Here is a 19,056-nt window from a genome sequence, read left to right as displayed (position 1 = left end):
TTGACCCAACACGAACACTGCCCCTATTTGAGGTAACCCTCATATATTACTCCACATTAACCACTACCTCACCTTTTAGCTCTCAAGTTTGTTTTTTTATACATTTTTCGGACACTCACAAAAAATCCACACGCGTGTGTTCTACATACACAAATTTTAAGTCTAAGCTTTGAATGTACTGTAGTTAATTTTTTAAGCTGAGTTCGAGACTTAAAATATACATTTGGAGTAGCTCTAATGGTGTTATAAAACATCCAAATTCAGTTTTGTTTCAAAAACGCTCCCCAAGTATAGTAATGTTCGTTTCAACAAAAAAAAAAAAAAAAAAAGTATAGTAATGTTCATTGTGGAGATTCCGAACATAAAGTACGGACAATTATCTCGGTCAAAATGAAGTGGCAAAATGGTAAAAATATTCTCATTCGGTGTGAAAATAGTAACTCACTCACTAGCTTTGGCGGTATGTCGCTTTTCATTAATTCCTTTTCAGGAGCTGATATTTCATAATCATAATAATCACCTGTCATGATCGTCATCGATCGATCAGATCGATCGATCTCATTTCACTTTTCTTTTTGTCAATGCTGTAAAAGAAAAACCAAACCCTAGATTTTAGGTTTCCTGTTCTTTCAAATTCCAATCTCAGTTTAAAACAAATCTTAATCAACTCACCGCCTTCAAAACTTCTCTTGAAAGATTCAATCACCTTCCTTACAATTTAAGCAGTGTAGATCCAGAATTAGGCAAGGAAGCTGGAACAAGTAAATCTTTTTTTAATCAACTTTCCATTTTGGTTTCAGATTTCAATCTAAAGTTCTTAGTTAGTGACGTTTTACTTAATTTCTTACTTTTTTTCCGTGAAATGTGGTTGAGATAGTTGGGAAATTTCATGTGTTTCTCTTACAAAATGTATGATTCTGATATTTACTGCTTCTGTTTAGTTAAGATATAGCAGCTTGCAGTTTCAGATACTCTGTTTTGATTCTGTATTACTGGATTACTGAAGTTGCTACTTATGAAGTTTGGAGTTTATGATTTTTTTGGGAAATTTGGTTGATTTTTAGTTTTGGGGAGGTGTTGTTTAGTTGGAAACATGAGATCTCTAGTTTTCTTTACTAATGGTAGTAGTGATTGGGAGCTGATTATACAAATTTAGCTAGTAATTTTAGTGTTAATGTTAAATTTGAAGTTCACTTTTAGTGCTTTGGTTGAATTCCAAAATGAAAAATGTTTCTTTTCTCGTAGAGGATTAAATTGGTAGATCATCATCAGTTAAATCCACATTCTTTATAGCATTAACAGTACTGCTTACCGTTTAGCTTGATATAGTGGAACACTGTCTAATTTGATATCACTTTATCAAGATTTGAGTTTGATATAATGCTCTTAGTATCCCCAATTTTTTTGTCATTACCTATTTTGATCTTTGACTTTCAAAAGAAATCGTCTATTCTTTCCCTTAACGATGTTCCCGTGTTTTTGTGTAGAAATTAGAATCAGTTTGAGCTTATAAGCAGATTATAAATTCTTTGATTTTGAAGATTGTTAAGGCATCAGATTTCTTATCTTTTGAGCATTGAGAATTATTATATTGTATTCTAATCTATTTATATAAACAACATAGGGCATTGAACTTGATTGAGATTGAATGTCGGAAAAGAGGTGAGGCTGAAAAGCATCTGCTGATTATTGACTAAAATGTCGAGGATTGCGAAGTGGAAACTTGAGAAAACAAAAGTCAAGGTGGTTTTCCGCTTGCAGTTCCATGCTACAAATGTAAGTTATGTTCTTCTTGCTGACTTGGTTTTAATGCTGGTAACAGATAACATTGTGAGACATACGGTTCCTTTCATCGATAGTATCTCCTTCTGTCTGATGGCTTACTCAATCCAACTAGGTCTGGTAACATAGCAACTATATACTAGTGGTTTACGAGGCCTTTGTTCACAAATTATTCAAGCTTTGCCTAATTTACTTTGGTGAGCACAGAAGAAGCCATTCATACGTCACCCTTTGAGCGCCTTTCATGGAATAATACTCTTTTTCACTTTGTATTATGGGTTCTTTAGTTTCAAGCTATAGTTTCAGTTTTTTTTTCCTCATAGCTCGTACTAAGTATTCAAGAGAAAAATGTACTCTTTTAGTCTATGAGGTGAAATCGTCCGAGAAAGTAATGAATGTCTGTTAGATTCACAGATCTTTGCTTCTACTAAGATCCGAGACTTGATGCCACTCCTTTCTGATATGGAGAGTGCTCTTCGGAAATAAGATTGTATGTAGCGATTATTAACAATGATTGAGTTGCCCTGGTTTTGCTTGAAATTTGATCTATAAATGTTACTTCGATTTCCAGGAGTTGATAATTAAGGTTTTTCCCAATGTCTAATAGTCGCAGGCTTTTTTCCATTTCTGGAAAAAATCAAAACGGCCTATGCAGACCAGAATTGTGCATCTGTTTAATTCTTTCAAGTCCTGCAGTAATCCCAAAATTCTTTGCTTGAACAGATACCGCAAACTGGATGGGAGAAGTTGTTTGTGTCTTTCTTTCCTACTGATTCTGTAAAGGCAACTGCAAAAACAAGCAAAGCAAGTGTGAGAAATGGGACTTGCAAATGGGCAGATCCTATATATGAGACAACGAGGGTTATCCAAGATACCAAATCCAAACTGTATGACGAAAAGCGTTACAAGCTTGTCGTCGCAATGGTATTAGTGTTTCTTTGAATCTATATTTCCTTTGTTGTGTACGTGTTAGAAGTAAAAAACTTGTGACTGAAGTTTACAAACTCCCCTTGCTTCTCATTTATGTAGACAACGTTCAAGGTTCTAACGTTCATAGTCAGCATTATACTTAGTTTGCATGCTCTTCAAGTTTGGTTTTGATTTTGGATCTTCTTAATACCAGGGTTCTTCTCGATCTAGCTTGCTTGGTGAGGCAAACATCAACCTTGCTGATTATGTGGATGCATCACAGCCCTCTGCTATAGCACTTCCTCTTCAGGGTTGCAACTTTGGAACTATTTTACACGTGAGAATCTCTTATCTGCTTTCTGTGGACTTTCCTGTGGGTAGTCTACCTGCTTTCAGATTTCAGTGGAAAAAAAGTGAGATGTGGTCTTTCAGTACATCCTTACAAATTTTAGAAAAAAAAATAGAGGAATCTCGTATCTGCTGAATACTTAGAATTCCGTTTTTTCTTGGAAGGAAATAACAATGGCACAAAAAATTTGGATCCGTACTATTCAAACCGAGGACACAACAATACACATCCATAATTCCAAATCACTATTTATATCTTGGACATATTCTGATAAATTTTCATATGTAATGCAGGTTACAGTCCAACCACTCAATTCTAAAACTGGGTTCAGGTAATCCTTCACAGATAAGTTATTGACTTGTATGACTATGCTCTTAGGATTTTGGTTATTTTCCAACTCTTCTTAGGTCTCATTTCTTTTGTCAGAGAATTTGAGCAACAAAGGGAACTAAGAGAGACGGGGTTCCAGACTACTAGCAACAATGTTTATGATGAATCTTCAGCAAAATTATCTTGTACTCAAGTTACCAGTGATCAGATAGAGAAGGTATTTAGGTTGCACAATAAGCTGATATATGTGCATATTTAGAAGCTCATTGGCTTTTTCATATATTTTAGCTGTTGTCCGGGTCTAGGAGTTAGCTCATTGTACATGTTGGCTACATAGTAGCTCATTCAGGTCACTATTCTACCCTTTTCTCTTCCCGTAGAAAAAGTAATAAAATGTACTGCATGTAATGGTTTGCAACGTCAAACAAATATAATTACCTCGATTATATTAAAGTCAAGACTAGCGTACATTTGTGAGTTTTGATCAAGAAATTCTGCCCCTTAAAACTGTGAGAGTAGAATTTTGATTATGAAAGAGAGTATATCACTATAGAATTCCTGCGAGGGAGTGCTTACTGTTTGATACCTAGAAACAAAAATGATCAGAACTGCTTGACTGGTTGCTTTCTAATTTCTCATAAAAATGGCATAGTCCTTTTTAATCAGGCCAGTGCTATTTACTATTTACATAAGCACAACTGCACAACCATGAAAATGGTTTTAAAAGTCTCACCACTTATCTTACTGTGGTTGAGATGTAAACCTGATTTCAAGTGAGTCAACTGCGGAGTTGATCAATGCACCTTCTTCATCACCCTCCGGAGCACTTATTACTATTTCTCTTTTCTTATGCAAATCAATTTAATAAGTTTTCTTCCGATCAAGACTACTAAGACTATTCCTTGTTTTCATTCTAAAAATAGGTTAGTTCAAGAGTTAGATTCCAATCAGAATCTAAAGAGCTTCCTTCACTTGAAGAGGTGTCGGAGTTGAATGAAGATTACGCAGACTCCGCAACTGGGATAGATGTATCATCGACCACATCAGGAAGTATTTACGCTGAAAAGCATGACTCCAGCACACATGAGATTGATAGCCTCAAAAGCACAACCTCTGGGGATCTTGGTGGACTTTCCCTTCATCAGAGTTCTCATCCAGATAAAGGGGATCACTTGGATCATCGGCTTTCAGCACAAGGTGCCAATGAGTGGATCCAGGGTTGGAGTTCAGATTATTCAATGGATAATGATTTGGCAGCTGCTTTCGAGGAAAATAGTAGAATTAGGGGAAGTTTGGATATGGTTGAGTCCTCTATTTTAGATCTCAAGCTGGAAGTGAGTTCCTTAGAAAATCATGCAACTGAATTAGGTGCTAAAACACAAAATTTTGCTCAAGTACTTGATGCAGAGGTTGTTTCTGGAGAAAAGCTGGCAAAAGAGGTATCTGTACTCAAATCAGAGTGTTCAAAGATAAAAAATGATTTTGAACAACTCCAGCAATCCAAATTGACTTCTGATCTAACAGCTAGTGGCATTATCACAAAAGATCAGGTTCACTTATTTCAAGATTTACATACAAGATGGATACAAGGTCTTCTGGTTGTAGAGGAAAAAGTGAGAGAGGTACAAAATAAAGCAGGTCAACAATACCATGAAAGAGACTTCAGTTTTTACCCAGATTTGGAATTACTGGAAAAGTTTCTTCAAGATCTCAGACAAGGGACAACACAAGTACTTCTGTCACTAAGTTTGAAACCAGCAGAAGAACACATCGAGATCAAAGGAACGAGTGTTCATGAATCTCAGCAACTCTTATCAAGAGATAGATTGCAGAATATTGATAGAAATTTATATGAGAATGAAGACATACTTCACGTGCCTGTTACTGTATCTCAACAACCTGACCCTGTTGACGCAACCACTGTGTTAGAAGGTAAAATTAGTGAACTCCACAAGGAGTTGGAGGACTCCAAATTTGAACGAGATAGCCTCGTTAAAAAATTGGACCAGATGGAGTGCTACTATGAAGCTCTGATCCAGGAGCTTGAGGAGAGTCAAAAGCAAATGCTAGGGGAGTTGCAGAGCCTAAGAAATGAGCATTCTACTTGCTTGTACACACTTTCTTCTTGTAAAACTCAGATGGAAGCCATGCATCAAGATATGAATACACAATTCTTAAGGTTCACTGATGATATGCATAATTTGGAGTCCCTTAACCAGGAACTTGAGAAACGGGCTATTGCCTCAGAAGCAGCCCTCAAGAGGGTTCGCTGGAATCACTCTGTTGCAGTTGGTCAATTACAGAAGGACCTTGAATTGCTTTCTTTCCAAGTCTTGTCAATGTTTGAGACAAATGATAACCTCATTAAACAAGCCTTTGTTGAATCTTCCCAAGATTGTTTACAAGAGTACCTAGATGAGAACTCAGAAGCAGTTGATTCATGCTTACAGAAAGATTACACACAACTGCTTCATGAACAGACAAGTGCACGTGCAATTCAAGCTCCTGGATTTGCTGTTCCTGAACCCTTACAGTGTCATAACCACAATATGGAGCTCAAGAGGCAACTTTTGAGTGGAGAGATACTTTTCGAGGATATGAAAAGGTCACTTCAGTTGCAGGAGGAGCTTTACCAAAAGGCTGAAGATGAACTTTATGACATGCATGTGGTAAATTTAAATATGGATGTATTCTCAAAGGTTTTGCAAGAAACATTGCGTGAATCAAGCAATGGCATCAAGCTCATGAAAGAGAAGCTGGATGATCTTTCACAACAGCTAATCTATTCAACTGCGTCTAAGGAGTTACTGATGCTTAGGCTCGAATCTTCCCTAAATGATCTCAATGTCCTGAACAAGAGCAATGCTGAATGTATCTCCAAGTATGATGAATTAGTTTTGCAAAATCAAATTCAGGAAAAGAAATTACAAAGGACTTCCTATAAAAATGATATTCTCGCTCAAAAGGTTTTGGAATATGAAGACATGATCATGGAATGTAGAAGCTATGAAGAAAAATATGAGGTTTGTTCAGCAGAAAAAATGGAATTGTTGAATGTGTTAAAGCAGGAAACTGAAGAAAAAGGTAGCCTTGAGAATGAAGTTAGATATCTGCAGGAGGAGTTGAGAAACCTAAAGGCAGATTTTGATATTCAGTTATCCCTGAAGGGTTCGCTAGAAAAAACCATATCTACTCTGCAAGAGAAGTTGGGTGTGCAAAATGAAATGCTTGAAAAGAAATTACAGAAAACTTCTGATGAAAATAGTGTTCTTACTCGAAGGGTTCTGGAGTATGAAAAGTTAGTAAGCAAATGTGAAAGTTACGAAAGTAAGTATGAGATTTGTGCTGCAGAAAAAGCTGGACTAGTAGATTTGTTAAAGCAAGAAACTATGGAAAAAAGCAACCTTCATGACGAAGTTGATTATTTACAGGAAAAATTAAGCAACTTGAAAGCAGAGTTCGGTATCCAGTCTTCGTCGAAGGAAAATTTAGAAAAAACCATTTCCACTTTGGAGGAGAAGTTGTCTTTTCAGAATCAAGTGCTAGAAGAGAAATTACAGGGAGTTTCTGCTGAAAATCGTGTTCTAATGCAAAAGGTTTCAGAGTACGAAAGGTTGAGTGTAGAATACAGAAGTTATGAAAACAGATATGAAGTTTGCACTGCAGACAAAATGTCGTTGCAGAACTCATTAACCCAGGAAAGTCTAGAAAAATGTGACCTTCAAAATGAAGTTAGTTCCCTGCGTGATGATTTAAAAAAATTGCAAGCAGATTTTGATATTCAGTCTTCAGTCAAAGATGATCTAGAAAAAACTATCTCTTATCTGCAAGGGAAGTTAAGGGATCTTATCTCAATCATGGCCTCTTACAATGAGCAAGTTGATGGACCAATTCTTACTAGTCTATCCGTCCAGAAAGAAGGGGATAATAATAACTTCACGAGTACCTTCTTGCATTTAGAACAACTTCAAGGAAAAGCATATGAAAAGATTGCTCAGCTCATCCAAGAGAAAAAAAGCGCGGAGGAACAAAGAGACCTTGCTCAAGGATCATTAAGCGGCACACAATCAGAAATCGTAAACATAAAGCAAAAGTTTACATCTGATGTGCAGAAAATGCTGACTAAGCTAGATATGTCAAAGTACCATCTAGAAAAACTTCAGCGAGATATTGAAAATGTTGCCAGTAAACTTAAGCTTAGCTTAGAAACTGAAGAAAGATTTGCTGAGAATTCCAAAGATATGTCTTCAAGACTTGCAGTTTTTGAAGCTGAGGTCCAAGTAGTTACTGATGAGAACAAGGACCTTGCTCAGAGGATCCTGGCATTACAGAATGTTATCGAAGAGCTTGAGAGTACAAAATTGGCTTTTGTTGATTCTGCAAGGGAAAACCAAGCTATGGCAATCTCTTTACATGCTAGCAATGAGGAATCTGTCAAGTTGGCAAATGAGCTTAAGAGTGTAAAACAAAATTTGAGGTGTGCACAGGATGACTTGCTCACCGAGACAATCTTGAGGGATGAACTGCAGAGTGAAGTTGCAGATCTTTCCTCTCAATTGAAAGAGAAAAATGAAGAGCTGCTTCATTTTGACACATGCAAAGCTGAACTTGTCCACTTCAAGCAACTAGTATCTGACATAGAACGAGAGAAGGCAAGAGTTTGTTGTCTTTTATTGCAGAGTGAAGATTCAGGAAGAAAAGCTGATACAGATATGTTATCCCTTCGTCTCCAAGTTACTGATCTCGAGAGCCAATTAACTGCTCTCGTTGAATATTTATTAGCTTCAGATGTGGAACTCACTTTCACAAGAAACCAGTTCAAGAGCAGAATGCAGGAGCTTGTTCAGCAACTTGAATCTTTAGACCGGTGCTACAGGGAACTTCATTTCAAGCATCTTGATGTACTGAACACAGTTAATGGCAGTATTTCTTGCAAAGTACAATATGTTGAAGAAAATGCAGGACTCTTATCAATTTTGAACTCTCTGAGGTCTGAATTAGAAGCTACAGCCACTGAAAAAATGACCCTTCTGGATAGGAGCAATTCGATTTCTCTTGAACTCGAGAAGCACCAAATGGGGGCAGAGCAAGCTAAACATCAGCATGGAATTGAGATTGAACATATGAAGAGTAAACTATTGAGTTCTGAAGAAGCTATAGATAATATGACTTCTTCCATGACGGAACTCGAAGTCGCAGTTATAGTCCTTCAAAATAAACTGAATGAACAACGTCCCAGATTACTGTTGTTGCAGGATTATGATAATGAGCTGACAGTGCTGCGTAACCAGCAGAAAGACCTTATGCATAAGTTGTCTGAGCAGAATTTGAGAACAGAAGAGTTTAAGAACTTGTCAACCCATTTAAAAGAACTTAAAGATAAGGCAGAGGCTGAGTGTCTCCAGGTTCGTGAAAAAAGAGAAGCTGAAGGTCAATCAGTTGCTACACAAGAGTCCTTGAGAATGGCTTTTGTAAGGGAACAATGTGAAACGAAGCTACAAGAAATGAAAAGCCAGCTTTTTATCTCTAAAAAGCACGGCGAGGAAATGTTATTCAAATTGCAAGATGCCCTTGATGAGCTTGAGAATCGAAGAAAAACTGAGGCCTTACACATAAAGCGAAATGATGAACTATCATCAAAGATTCTCGAATTGGAGTCTGAATTACAAACAGTACTTGCTGATAAGCGAGAAAAGGTCAACAACTACGACAGAATGAAAGCAGAGCTGGAATGCTCATTGATAAGCCTTGAATGTTGTAAGGAAGAAAAACAAAAGCTTGAAGCTACTTTAAAAGAATGCAACGAGGAAAGATCTAAAATTACCACTGAGCTTGATTCTGTGAAAGAACGGCTTTTGTGCAGTATTCAAGATGAAGGAGACTCAGAAACAGTCATTCCGGTGTCCATGTCCACTGAAATGGTCACAGACGAGGTTTTGCGTGAAGAAGCTAACGTTTCATCTGACGTTGCCGTGCAGGTAACAGCTTAATTTTTTCTTGTTACATCTTATTTGGATTCAAAAGCACAATAATTCAGAAAATAGTTATAGACAATACTTCATGCGATCATAGAACTGCTGATTTAAGCTTGTAGTGTTCGATCTCGCAGTTCGTTTTTCCTTTTAGCTGATTTTCAGTGGCTATAGAACTTCTTTACAGGAGTGTTTCACTACCACTCTTTGTTCTTATATAGTCCCTAATGTATGTACTTAACCCTCAAACAGGATGGTATCACTGGAAGAGGTGCTCTTGGAATTTCTAGGAGAGCTATTTTAAGCCAAGAGGATCTGCTGCAAAATAATGCAAAGCACTTGATATCTAGAATGGGCGACCTTCATAAAGAGGTATCTGCATGGTTATGAAACATGTTTCTGTATCTTGTTTAGTAGGAATTTCTAGGTAGTTTGGTTGCTTGGATTTGAGTCTTGATCTCGGTGCGGCTTGGGTCCAGCCTAATCTGATGAAAGTCTCTTCGGGAGAGACTCCACAATCAAGTAATAGATTTTTTCTCTTCAGAAAAAGGAAAAGGAGAAGGTGTCCCACTTCGCTCCGGCTACTGCCTAGTTCGATACTCTCCTGAGTCTGACTACCCACAAGAAGTTGTTGGATTTTCACTGAAATTTATCTACAGCGTTGTATATCGAATGCAATCTAAACCAGTTGTGGTATATTTGCAGTTGGAGAAAATGAAGAATGACAATTTGGCTTCTCTTCTTCCTGAAGGTCAGCAACATGTACAACCGGTCTTTCAAGACTTACAAAGAGAATTGTTGCAATTACAGAAGGTAAGAATTCATCTACATACATAATCGACCTCTAACTATTCCATACACCTAATTTCCTTCCTTAAAAATTTGCTCCCTTAGGCAAACAAGCAATTGGGGAGCATGTTTCCTTTATTTAGTGAATTTTCAAGTTGTGGCAATGCAATGGAGAGAGTACTGGCATTGGAGTTGGAGCTCGCAGAAGCATTACAAGCAAACAGAAAATCAAGTATTCATTTTCAAAGGTATATCAAAATACTTCAGTGTTCTCGTAAGTGTTAAAAAAACGGCTGTTAAAACGGAAATAATGGTCGGTTTTTAGTAACCGGATCCTACAGCTAACGTTTCTACAGTACCTCTCCTCGATAAGAAAACCTTTAGGGCAATTGCTTTTCCATTATAATGGTAAAGGATACGTGATGTTACACAATTGTTATGCCCTTATTTGAACATTCAGTTTCATCAATTGTCACTGTCTCATACTATTGCTGGTTCTACTACTTGACGGGTCAAATATACCTTAAGACATTGTTTCAGTGAATGATTTGTGTACAAACTTCTCTAGCTCATCAAGAGACCATCCAAATCTTTCTGAACTCCAGAGGAAACCTCATTTACTATTTCTGTTCGTTGTTTCAGTTCTTTCCTCAAACAACACAGCGATGAGGAAGCCATATTTCAGAGTTTCAAAGACATAAATGAGTTGATCAAGGACATGCTGGATCTTAAAGGAAAATATGTGACAGTAGAGACGGAGCTGAAAGAAATGCACGATCGGTACTCTCAACTAAGTCTCCAATTTGCCGAAGTAGAAGGAGAAAGACAAAAACTTGTAATGACACTCAAGAACACTAAAACACCTAAAAAAGCTGCATTCTTGTATCGCTCTACGTCAGAAGGTTTGGCAGATCATTTGTAACGGCTAAACTCAGTCAGATCATTATATTCCACAGTTGGATCACATCTGTAAGTCTCGAATTCTTCATTACCAGTCCTCATAAGGAAAATCGACGATTGGCATATGTACTCGGGCCACAACCAGATGGTGATGGGCTACTGAACTTCTGTAAATACCTGAACTATAAAGTCAGGATGCCCGAGTTTCTAAATGCAGTAGAGTTAGATTCGTTCTTCTTCTTTGTAGGTTAACTATAATATTATGATACGGTATATAGGATACATGTAATACATATTATTACCTTCCTTTGTGCTGTAAAAAGTAAATCAAAATTCTTTCATCGATCCCTTAGAGTTATGTTGGGGATTTATCATTATTTTGTCAGAGAAACCATTTTTACGAATTATATGAGTGAGCGAAGGTACTTAATTGTTTGATGTTTCAATATTCTTGTATATGTTAGACCCTAAGCCGGTATTCTTTCTTCGTCTAGAGGCGAGACTTAACTGAAATTTTAGTGCTACGGAAATAGCATGACATTTCAGAAGTACAATAGTCATGAATCTTACTCCTATGAATCTTCTGAGTCTGACTTATACAGTCAGAAGTACAATAGCCCTTTTAGGGTTGTATCTTAATCAAAGCACAAACATTTGGTTCTAAATGTTTTTTGTTAGTATCATCGAGTAGTAAACAATCAACATTTAACCGAACCCTGACTTGACTATACCTAATCAATTAGTCTGGTCAAAAGCGTATGAGCCAACCGTTAGGTAACCAGCAGATTATGAATATGTCCACCATTATCACCTTCCATTGTTTAGGTTTTACTATCTACAGAATTCAAAAACTGTTCATTGAAATAAAACTTGCAAATCTCTGTGCTGAACAAAACCATTGTTCATTTATATACCAACTACACCCATCTAAATATAGAACTCCAACATTGAAACAATCCTTCCATGGTTTCAGATAATCAGATCTCTGTTCAAGAAAATTGTTTAGGAAAATATCGTCAAACCTAGGGAAGCTTTTGGTAAAAATAATGACTTATTTTCGTAGGATGGTGCAGACAAACCTTATAGAGGAAAAAAGACCAAAAACCCCTTAATCTTCACACCCAAAATCATCTATGTTCTTCTTCCTTACTTTTTTTTCTAGGAAAAACATATTTGATTCAATACTCCAAACTTTAATTTTTTCAATTTAGTTTTTAGCCACGACGCCTCTTAATCTTCAAACAAAACATATACTCTCTCTTTCTCTTTCAAAAAAGGAAATTTTGTCAAAACTCATAATTTTTTTTATTTTCATTAAATACATAACTAAACTTTTTTCTAGTCTTCAACTCTCTAAGTATTTTCGTAATTTACAACAACTTGCAAAGGATCAAACTACTTGCAAAATGGTTGCATCTGGTAAGCAAAAGAATTGTAATTGCTTACAAATGGGCAAGGGCGGACCCACATAGCGGCCCGTAGCGGAACATGTCCCCACAGGCCCAAATGTGAACTCCTTGGTGCAAATGTGAACTCCTTGGTGCCTTTAGTGTCTTTCTACACGAATTAAGTTTGTACTGTGCCAACACTGTAGGGTGTTATTAATTGCAAAACTAAAGAATTCAAATAGCCCATGGCCCACCCGTCTTTGACGGGATTGATTTCTTAATCTTATGACCCTCCATTGTTTGTATGGTGTAATTGGATGACGGAATCATGAATCCGCGGATTATGAGTCCTTCGGATTTATGATTCCAGGAATTTATGAATCCAAGTGATATTTTTTTGTTGGGAGATTTTATAGGGCCCTCTCATTTTTGTTAAAAGGCCCCCCTCAATGATAATTTGCCAAGTAAAATGGTTCATAGGGAGGCCTTTTAACAAAATTGGGGAGGCCTTATAAAACTTCCCTTTTTTGTTTATTTGGCAACTTATAAGAATTTTATGATTTCTTATTATTTGTTTATTTTTAAACGCTTCTTTAAAAAAAATATTGAAGAAACGTTGTTCTCAAAACTCGTTTTTTGAAATATCGCGAGAACCCTCCGTTTTCTTCATAATTTTTTTCTCAAGAACCATTTCTCCAATTTTTTTCATAAACAAATTTTTTTTTTCCGAAAAATCGTTTTTCCTCGAAAACCTTTTTTCTCATAAAAGAAAATTTTTTCCCGAACTTATTTTCTTCGAAAATCATTTTTTTCGATAACCGAGATTAATAAATTTCAGTTCTCTAAAAAACGGGTATGGAGAAAACAAAATTTTCCAGGAAAAAATGTTATTTGGAGAAGAATCGATTTTCGAAAAAATCGAATTTTGAAAAACACGCTTTTCGGGGAAAAAAATTTTGAAGGAAAAAATGATTTTTGGGGAAAACACTTTTTGAAAAAAAAATTATTTTGTTGATTTTTAAGTTTGAAATCTAGAATTATTAATCCAAAATCCTAGAGAGTATGGTGAGATTTTAGTCCAATACAAATTTTGGAATTAGGAATCCTTAGGATTCAAGTGTCCTAGTATTCTTGGTAGTCAAATAGACCAAGGACTCTTGAATCCTACCAAATCTCATTTTTGATAAGAATCCTACTTAGGAATCCTGAACCAACCACACAATCACCATTTTTGTTAGGGTTATTTCCCAACTGGCCCCCAACTTTGTGACCAGCTTCCTGCCTAGCCCCCTAGATTAGTAAAAATACCCATATGCCCCCCTTTTTAAGATTCCGTTATAACACCGTTAACCAGTCAACATTTCTCTCTCCTCCATCTCATAACCTCTCTCTGCCACCTCATCTTCTAGCCAACTCATCATCTTCTCCGGCGAGAGTCGCCGGCCGGCCAATTTTCGACTGGCGACTTCAAACCCAATATTTTTTTCTCTCTTCCTCTCTCTCTAAAAAAAAACTTTATTTTTCTTTCACTCTCTCTCTAGAACTAACAATTCTAGAGAGAGAAAGGACCTTCAACAGATCTGTTGAAGGTCCCCTCTCTCTCTCTCTAGAATAGTTTTTGAGAGAGAGAGAAGAAAGAAAAAAAAAAATTTTTTTAGAGCGAGAGAGAGAAGAAGAGAGAAAAATATTTTTTTTAGGTTTGAAGTCGCCGGCCGGAAATTGGCCGGCCGGCGACTCTTGCCAGAGAAGATGATGAGTTGGCTAGAAGATGAGGTGGCAGAGAGATGCTATGAGATGGAGGAGAGAGAAATGTTGACTGGTTAACGGTGTTATAACGGAATCTTAAAAAGAGGGTCATATGGATATTTTTGCTAATCTAAGAGGCTAGACAGGAAGCTGGTCACAAAGTTGGGGGCCATTTGGAAAATAATCCTTTTTGTTATAGCACTCACATCTTTCTTTATATATACAAAAATTAACTTTATGTGTGTATCTAACAAAGTTGGTGAGTGCATTTAAAATTTCTCTTGTTGTTTTAAACAAAGCAATTGCCCCCAACACATCCACTCACCCTAACCATGGAGGACATTATTTTTAGTTAAACACTAAATTCTTGATCGAGTAACTAAAATAAAAAAATTTCCACTCAATCATCGTATACTAGTATATTTTTCATTCATATAAACTAATTTGAATCCTAATTCCAAACCAAATAGGAAATAAAAAAGAACACAAAAACTACAAATTTTTGTAGTCAGTTTCTTTTTCACGAAGTCACGATCTCATCTTTTTTATTGGCCGTGACATCAAAAAAAGAGATATATTATTTTTCTTTTCTATTCTCACCATTATTTAAATTAAATTGAAGTTTATATCATCTTAGCTTGTTTCACTCAAAACTTAACCGATCACGGAATCGAATGGCTAATTAAAAATTTACTTGGATATATTGAGAAAAATTTATTTGATACCATAAGTAACGAAGTTATTATGCAACAATTTCAGAAGATGAAAATTCGTACAGGACAACTATAAATATGTAGATAGATAAAATTCCAAAATTTTATGAATCTATAAAAGTTATTTTCTTGAAACATATGAATTTGTATTTCCTTTAACTTAATGTGCCTCCACATAAAAAAAATCATGGCTTCACCACTACAGATGGATTGCAACTACTTGCAAAAATGTTGCAAAAATATTACTGTAGGTTCTTACCTAACAAAATACGAAGTTTTAGGTTTTGAACCAAACAAAATTCTAATATTAGGCTTTTTTTAACCAAACAAAATACAAATATTAGGATTTTTTAACCAAACAAAATACAAATATTGAGTTTTTTTAACTAAACAAAATAAAAAGTTTTAGGTTTTTAACCAAACAAAATACAAATTTTGGGTTTTTTTTAACCAAACAAAATATAACTTGCCTTTTCAACTTAAGAAAATAAAAAATTGGCCCACCCAATATCCTGTTACAACAAACCCTAAGATTCAATTTCTTCAACATGAAAGAAGAAGTAGAACGATCTTCAAGCTCCATCAGTGGTCGCAACTTACTTTTAATCTTCAAACAACAAAAATGAAGAGTTGAACCTTAATATTTTATCTTGAATGTGATTTAACAATTACTTTTTTCTGAAATATATTGGCAAAAAATTTGCAATAGTTTGCGAGGTGTTATGCAATCTGTTTGCAGTGGCTTGCATAGTATTTGCAATAGTTTGCAAACTTTTGTGGAATTCCTTAATTTGCAAACAATCTGCAATAGTTTGCGAATAATTTACAGTGGTTTGCATGGTATTTGCAATTGTTTGTAGCAGGAATGGAATGAGCGGCAAACCATTTACAAATGCTTTGTGACATGATTGTAATGGTATGCCAAGTGCTTGCAATGTTTGCAAATTATTTGCAATAGTTTGTAAAGCGTAACACTTGATTTTTTGTTGAAACAATATAATGTTTGGAATGCTTTACAATTGGAACTCATGAACATAACATACAAATTTCATAAAAAAAAAAAGGAACATAACATACAATCTGCTATGTTGAGCCAAATAATGGTCACGTTTGACTAAGCCAAGAAGTCAACAGATCGACCAAAGTATACGCGTGGTAATCATCGCTAAAGTCATTAGGGGGTCGATCCGACGGAACCCTTTCATCTGAGACCTGACATGGGGTTGGCACAATTGTCTCAGGTGCCTTGATCCTTGCTCTGGCTTAGGGATGAGATAAGAAGAGAAACCAGGTCAGCTTTGGCGAAAGCTCTGCTCTGAATTTACTTTACACGATATTTACGGGCTTGCCATTGAATAAAATCACGTGCAAATCTGAGAAGTGACGTATATGGCATCTTTTTTGGTAAATTACAAATGTGTCATCCATCAGGATAATGACTCGTCTTTTTTTTTTTTTTCTTCTTTCTCCAAACTGAAATTACTTTTCTGTTTTTTTTTCTCTCCAAGTTTTACCCATTTTTTTTCTTTTCTCTTTCAGTTTTATTCTTGTTTTCATTCAGATTTTTCTCTCTCCATATTTTTTTCCTTTTAAAAATATTTTTCTCTCCAATCTTAATTACTTTCCTTCTCTGAACTTTCTCTCTTTATATGATGGCAAATTTTTTTAAAAGATTTTGTAATGCAAATACATAGGATATTTTGTTATATACAGTACATAATAAAATGTCCAATACATTCCTTCCACAATGTAAATTATTTTATTGAAAATTTATAGGGCATTTTGTTTTGTACAGTACATAACAAAATTTCCTATACATTCCTTTCAAAAGATAAACTATTTCATTGAAAATTTATAGGACATTTTGTTAGTATTGTACATAAAGAAATTTCCTATACATGAAAATTTAAAAGACATTTAGTTATGTACAGAACATAATAAAATTTTCTATACATTCCTTCCAAAAGGTCACAGAAAATTTGTTGGACATTTTGTTATGTAAATTACATAATAACATTTCCTATACATTCCTTACAAAAGGTAAACTATTTCACTGGAAAGTTATAAGAAATTTTGTTATGTACAATATATAATCAAACGTCTTGTACTGTACATATGACTATGTCCTATACACATAATTATGTTTCAGACAGTTCTCTATTTTTTTACAGATCTTAACAAGATCAACATCAATTTGGTTACCATTAACTAATGAATTACAAAGCAGTCCGTCTTTACTGAATCATCCTCAACAACATCGTACATACCAAAAAAAAATACACAATCCTTCCGGATATCATCATTATCCTCATACACACAAAAAGAGATAAATAATTTCATCTTCAAGCTTTCAAGTCTACAATTTTTAGATCGATATAGTACAGAAAAATCTAGATCTAGTAATGAAGATCTGTAAGATGAAGAAATCTAGAAGGAGAAAAGAAAAATTAATGGATTTTGTTGTTGATGACCTGTTCGCCTTCTTGATTGGGCCGATTTTGATACAAAACGGCATATCCAAATCTCCAACGCACATTAAGCTCTCTTTCAGAACACAAATATGAAATTTCTCCAAAATCCATTAAGGTCTCTTTCAGAACACAAATCTATAACGACATAATCTTTGTTCAAGAACAAAAATATTGGCACAAGAGATATAGAGAGGAAACTTTCAACAAAAATTTTAGAGGGAGAGAGAGAAGGATTTCAGCAAAAATTAGAGAGAGAAATAAAAAATCTAAATAATTTAGAAAAACAATAAAGTTGAATATAAGATATAAGAGAGGGAGATAGAACACGCAAGATGGGTAGAGAAATCTACATGAGAAATTTTACTTTCATTGATTAGAAATGAATGTAATGCAAGACTTCCGTCCGAATCAATCAGAAAAAGATGGGTCCACGGCTCCATGTGCAAGTGCAATATAGAATGGAAAAAAAGACTTCTTTAGTGTTTTACGTTTTGATTCACCTCCAAAAAAATATGGCCAGCGCTTTGGGGAAAGCAAAATAGTTTCCGGGGTGTGAAGACTTGGTAAAAAATTGGTCAATTTTGTTTGACAATTTTATTTAGGGGGAAAGCAAAATAACTTCTCCACCTCAGCTCTCTCTCTCCACCTCACTTCTCTCTCTCTCTGCCACCTCATCGTCTTCACCGGTGAAGGTCGTCGCCGGCCGATTCCGGCCGGCGACCTTCAACCATAATTTTTTTTTTCCTTCTCCTCTCTCTCTAGATCTGATCTAGAGAGAGAGGAGACCTCCATTGGAGGTCTGAACAGACCTTCAATGGGTCTGTTAGGACCTCCAATGGAGGTATGGAACAGACCCATTGAAGGTCTGTTCCGACCTCCAATGGAGGTCTGGAACAGACCCTTTGAAGGTCTGTTCCAGACCTCCATTTGGAGGTTTGAAGGTCTGTTCGGACCTCCAATGGAGGTCTCCTCTCTCTAGATCAGATCTAGAGAGAGAAGGAAAAAAAAAAAAATTTCTTATGGTTGAAGGTCGCCGGCCGGCGACCTTCACCGGTGAAGACGATGAGGTGGCGAATACATGAGGTGTTAGAAAATATTCCCCATAAAATATATATCCCCGGAAAATTTTCAAAACTTTACATATTCCCTTTAGGTTGTGTTTGATATCAGGGAAACAATTTCCATGAAAATACAAGAGTTCCATAGAAAATCTTCCACGGAATTTACTCCGTGGAAATAAGAGTTCTTTCGTTTGTTAGTCATTTATTATTCCGTGGAATTACGAACTCTATTATTTGGTTGACAACTAACTTCTACGGATATAATATTGAATTAAGAGTTTTTATTTACTCTTTATGTAGTCTAATGATATTTTTACTTTTGCGAACATCACATTTTCATCCTTATGTTGTCTAAATTACACTTTTACCCTTATGTTTTCAAAATTACATTTTTACTCCTATGTTGTAAAATTATTTAACCATGTGTTAGTTTACTAATTTAAGGGTAAAAATGTTATTTTGACAACATAAGGGTAAAATGTCAATTTGATATTATAACAGGGTAAGAATGTAATTTTGGCTATAAAAATTCAAAATGTCATTTTGACAACTTTGTAAACATGTCATTTGGTAAGAAGGACAAAAATGTCATTTGTCCAATGTATAAGTAAAAGTTTATTTTGCTAAATTTTATGAGTAAAAATGT

At 35.5% G+C, this 19,056-nt stretch overlaps 1 protein-coding gene across 3 annotated transcripts; it reads left to right on the top strand.

Annotated features, from left to right (window-relative positions):
- Window positions 1–327: 327 nt before the first annotated feature.
- LOC147537773 (sporulation-specific protein) lies at window positions 328–11,477 on the top strand. Of its 3 annotated transcripts, none has more exons than XM_086639136.1 (11): window positions 328–761; window positions 1,625–1,776; window positions 2,506–2,706; window positions 2,906–3,028; window positions 3,334–3,371; window positions 3,467–3,587; window positions 4,294–9,348; window positions 9,595–9,714; window positions 10,048–10,155; window positions 10,237–10,379; window positions 10,774–11,477. In XM_086639136.1, exons 2-11 carry the CDS (start codon window positions 1,699–1,701, stop codon window positions 11,051–11,053), a joined length of 6,267 nt encoding a protein of 2,088 aa, XP_086495262.1. In that variant the 5' UTR covers window positions 328–761; window positions 1,625–1,698; the 3' UTR covers window positions 11,054–11,477. The 3 variants fall into 3 exon arrangements, with proteins under 3 accessions (XP_086495262.1, XP_086495264.1, XP_086495263.1); XM_086639138.1 differs by having other exon boundaries at window positions 748–909; XM_086639137.1 differs by lacking the exon at window positions 328–761 and adding an exon at window positions 880–1,121.
- The last annotated feature ends 7,579 nt before the right edge of the window (window positions 11,478–19,056 follow it).

This window comes from Eschscholzia californica, unplaced genomic scaffold (assembly GCF_041429995.1).
Source record: "Eschscholzia californica isolate CP2 unplaced genomic scaffold, dmEscCali1.0.p SCAF_5, whole genome shotgun sequence".
Taxonomy (NCBI): domain Eukaryota; kingdom Viridiplantae; phylum Streptophyta; class Magnoliopsida; order Ranunculales; family Papaveraceae; genus Eschscholzia; species Eschscholzia californica.
This window is presented reverse-complemented; position numbering and strand designations above follow the sequence as displayed.

Bases quoted from the DNA above. Each gene is read 5' to 3' on its own strand.
- LOC147537773 (XM_086639136.1), top strand. From the start codon at position 1,699: ATGTCGAGGATTGCGAAGTGGAAACTTGAGAAAACAAAAGTCAAGGTG. The intron at 1,777-2,505 runs GTAAGTTATGTT...TTGCTTGAACAG, and splicing joins TGCAGTTCCATGCTACAAAT to ATACCGCAAACTGGATGGGA. The intron at 3,588-4,293 runs GTATTTAGGTTG...TTCTAAAAATAG, and splicing joins CCAGTGATCAGATAGAGAAG to GTTAGTTCAAGAGTTAGATT.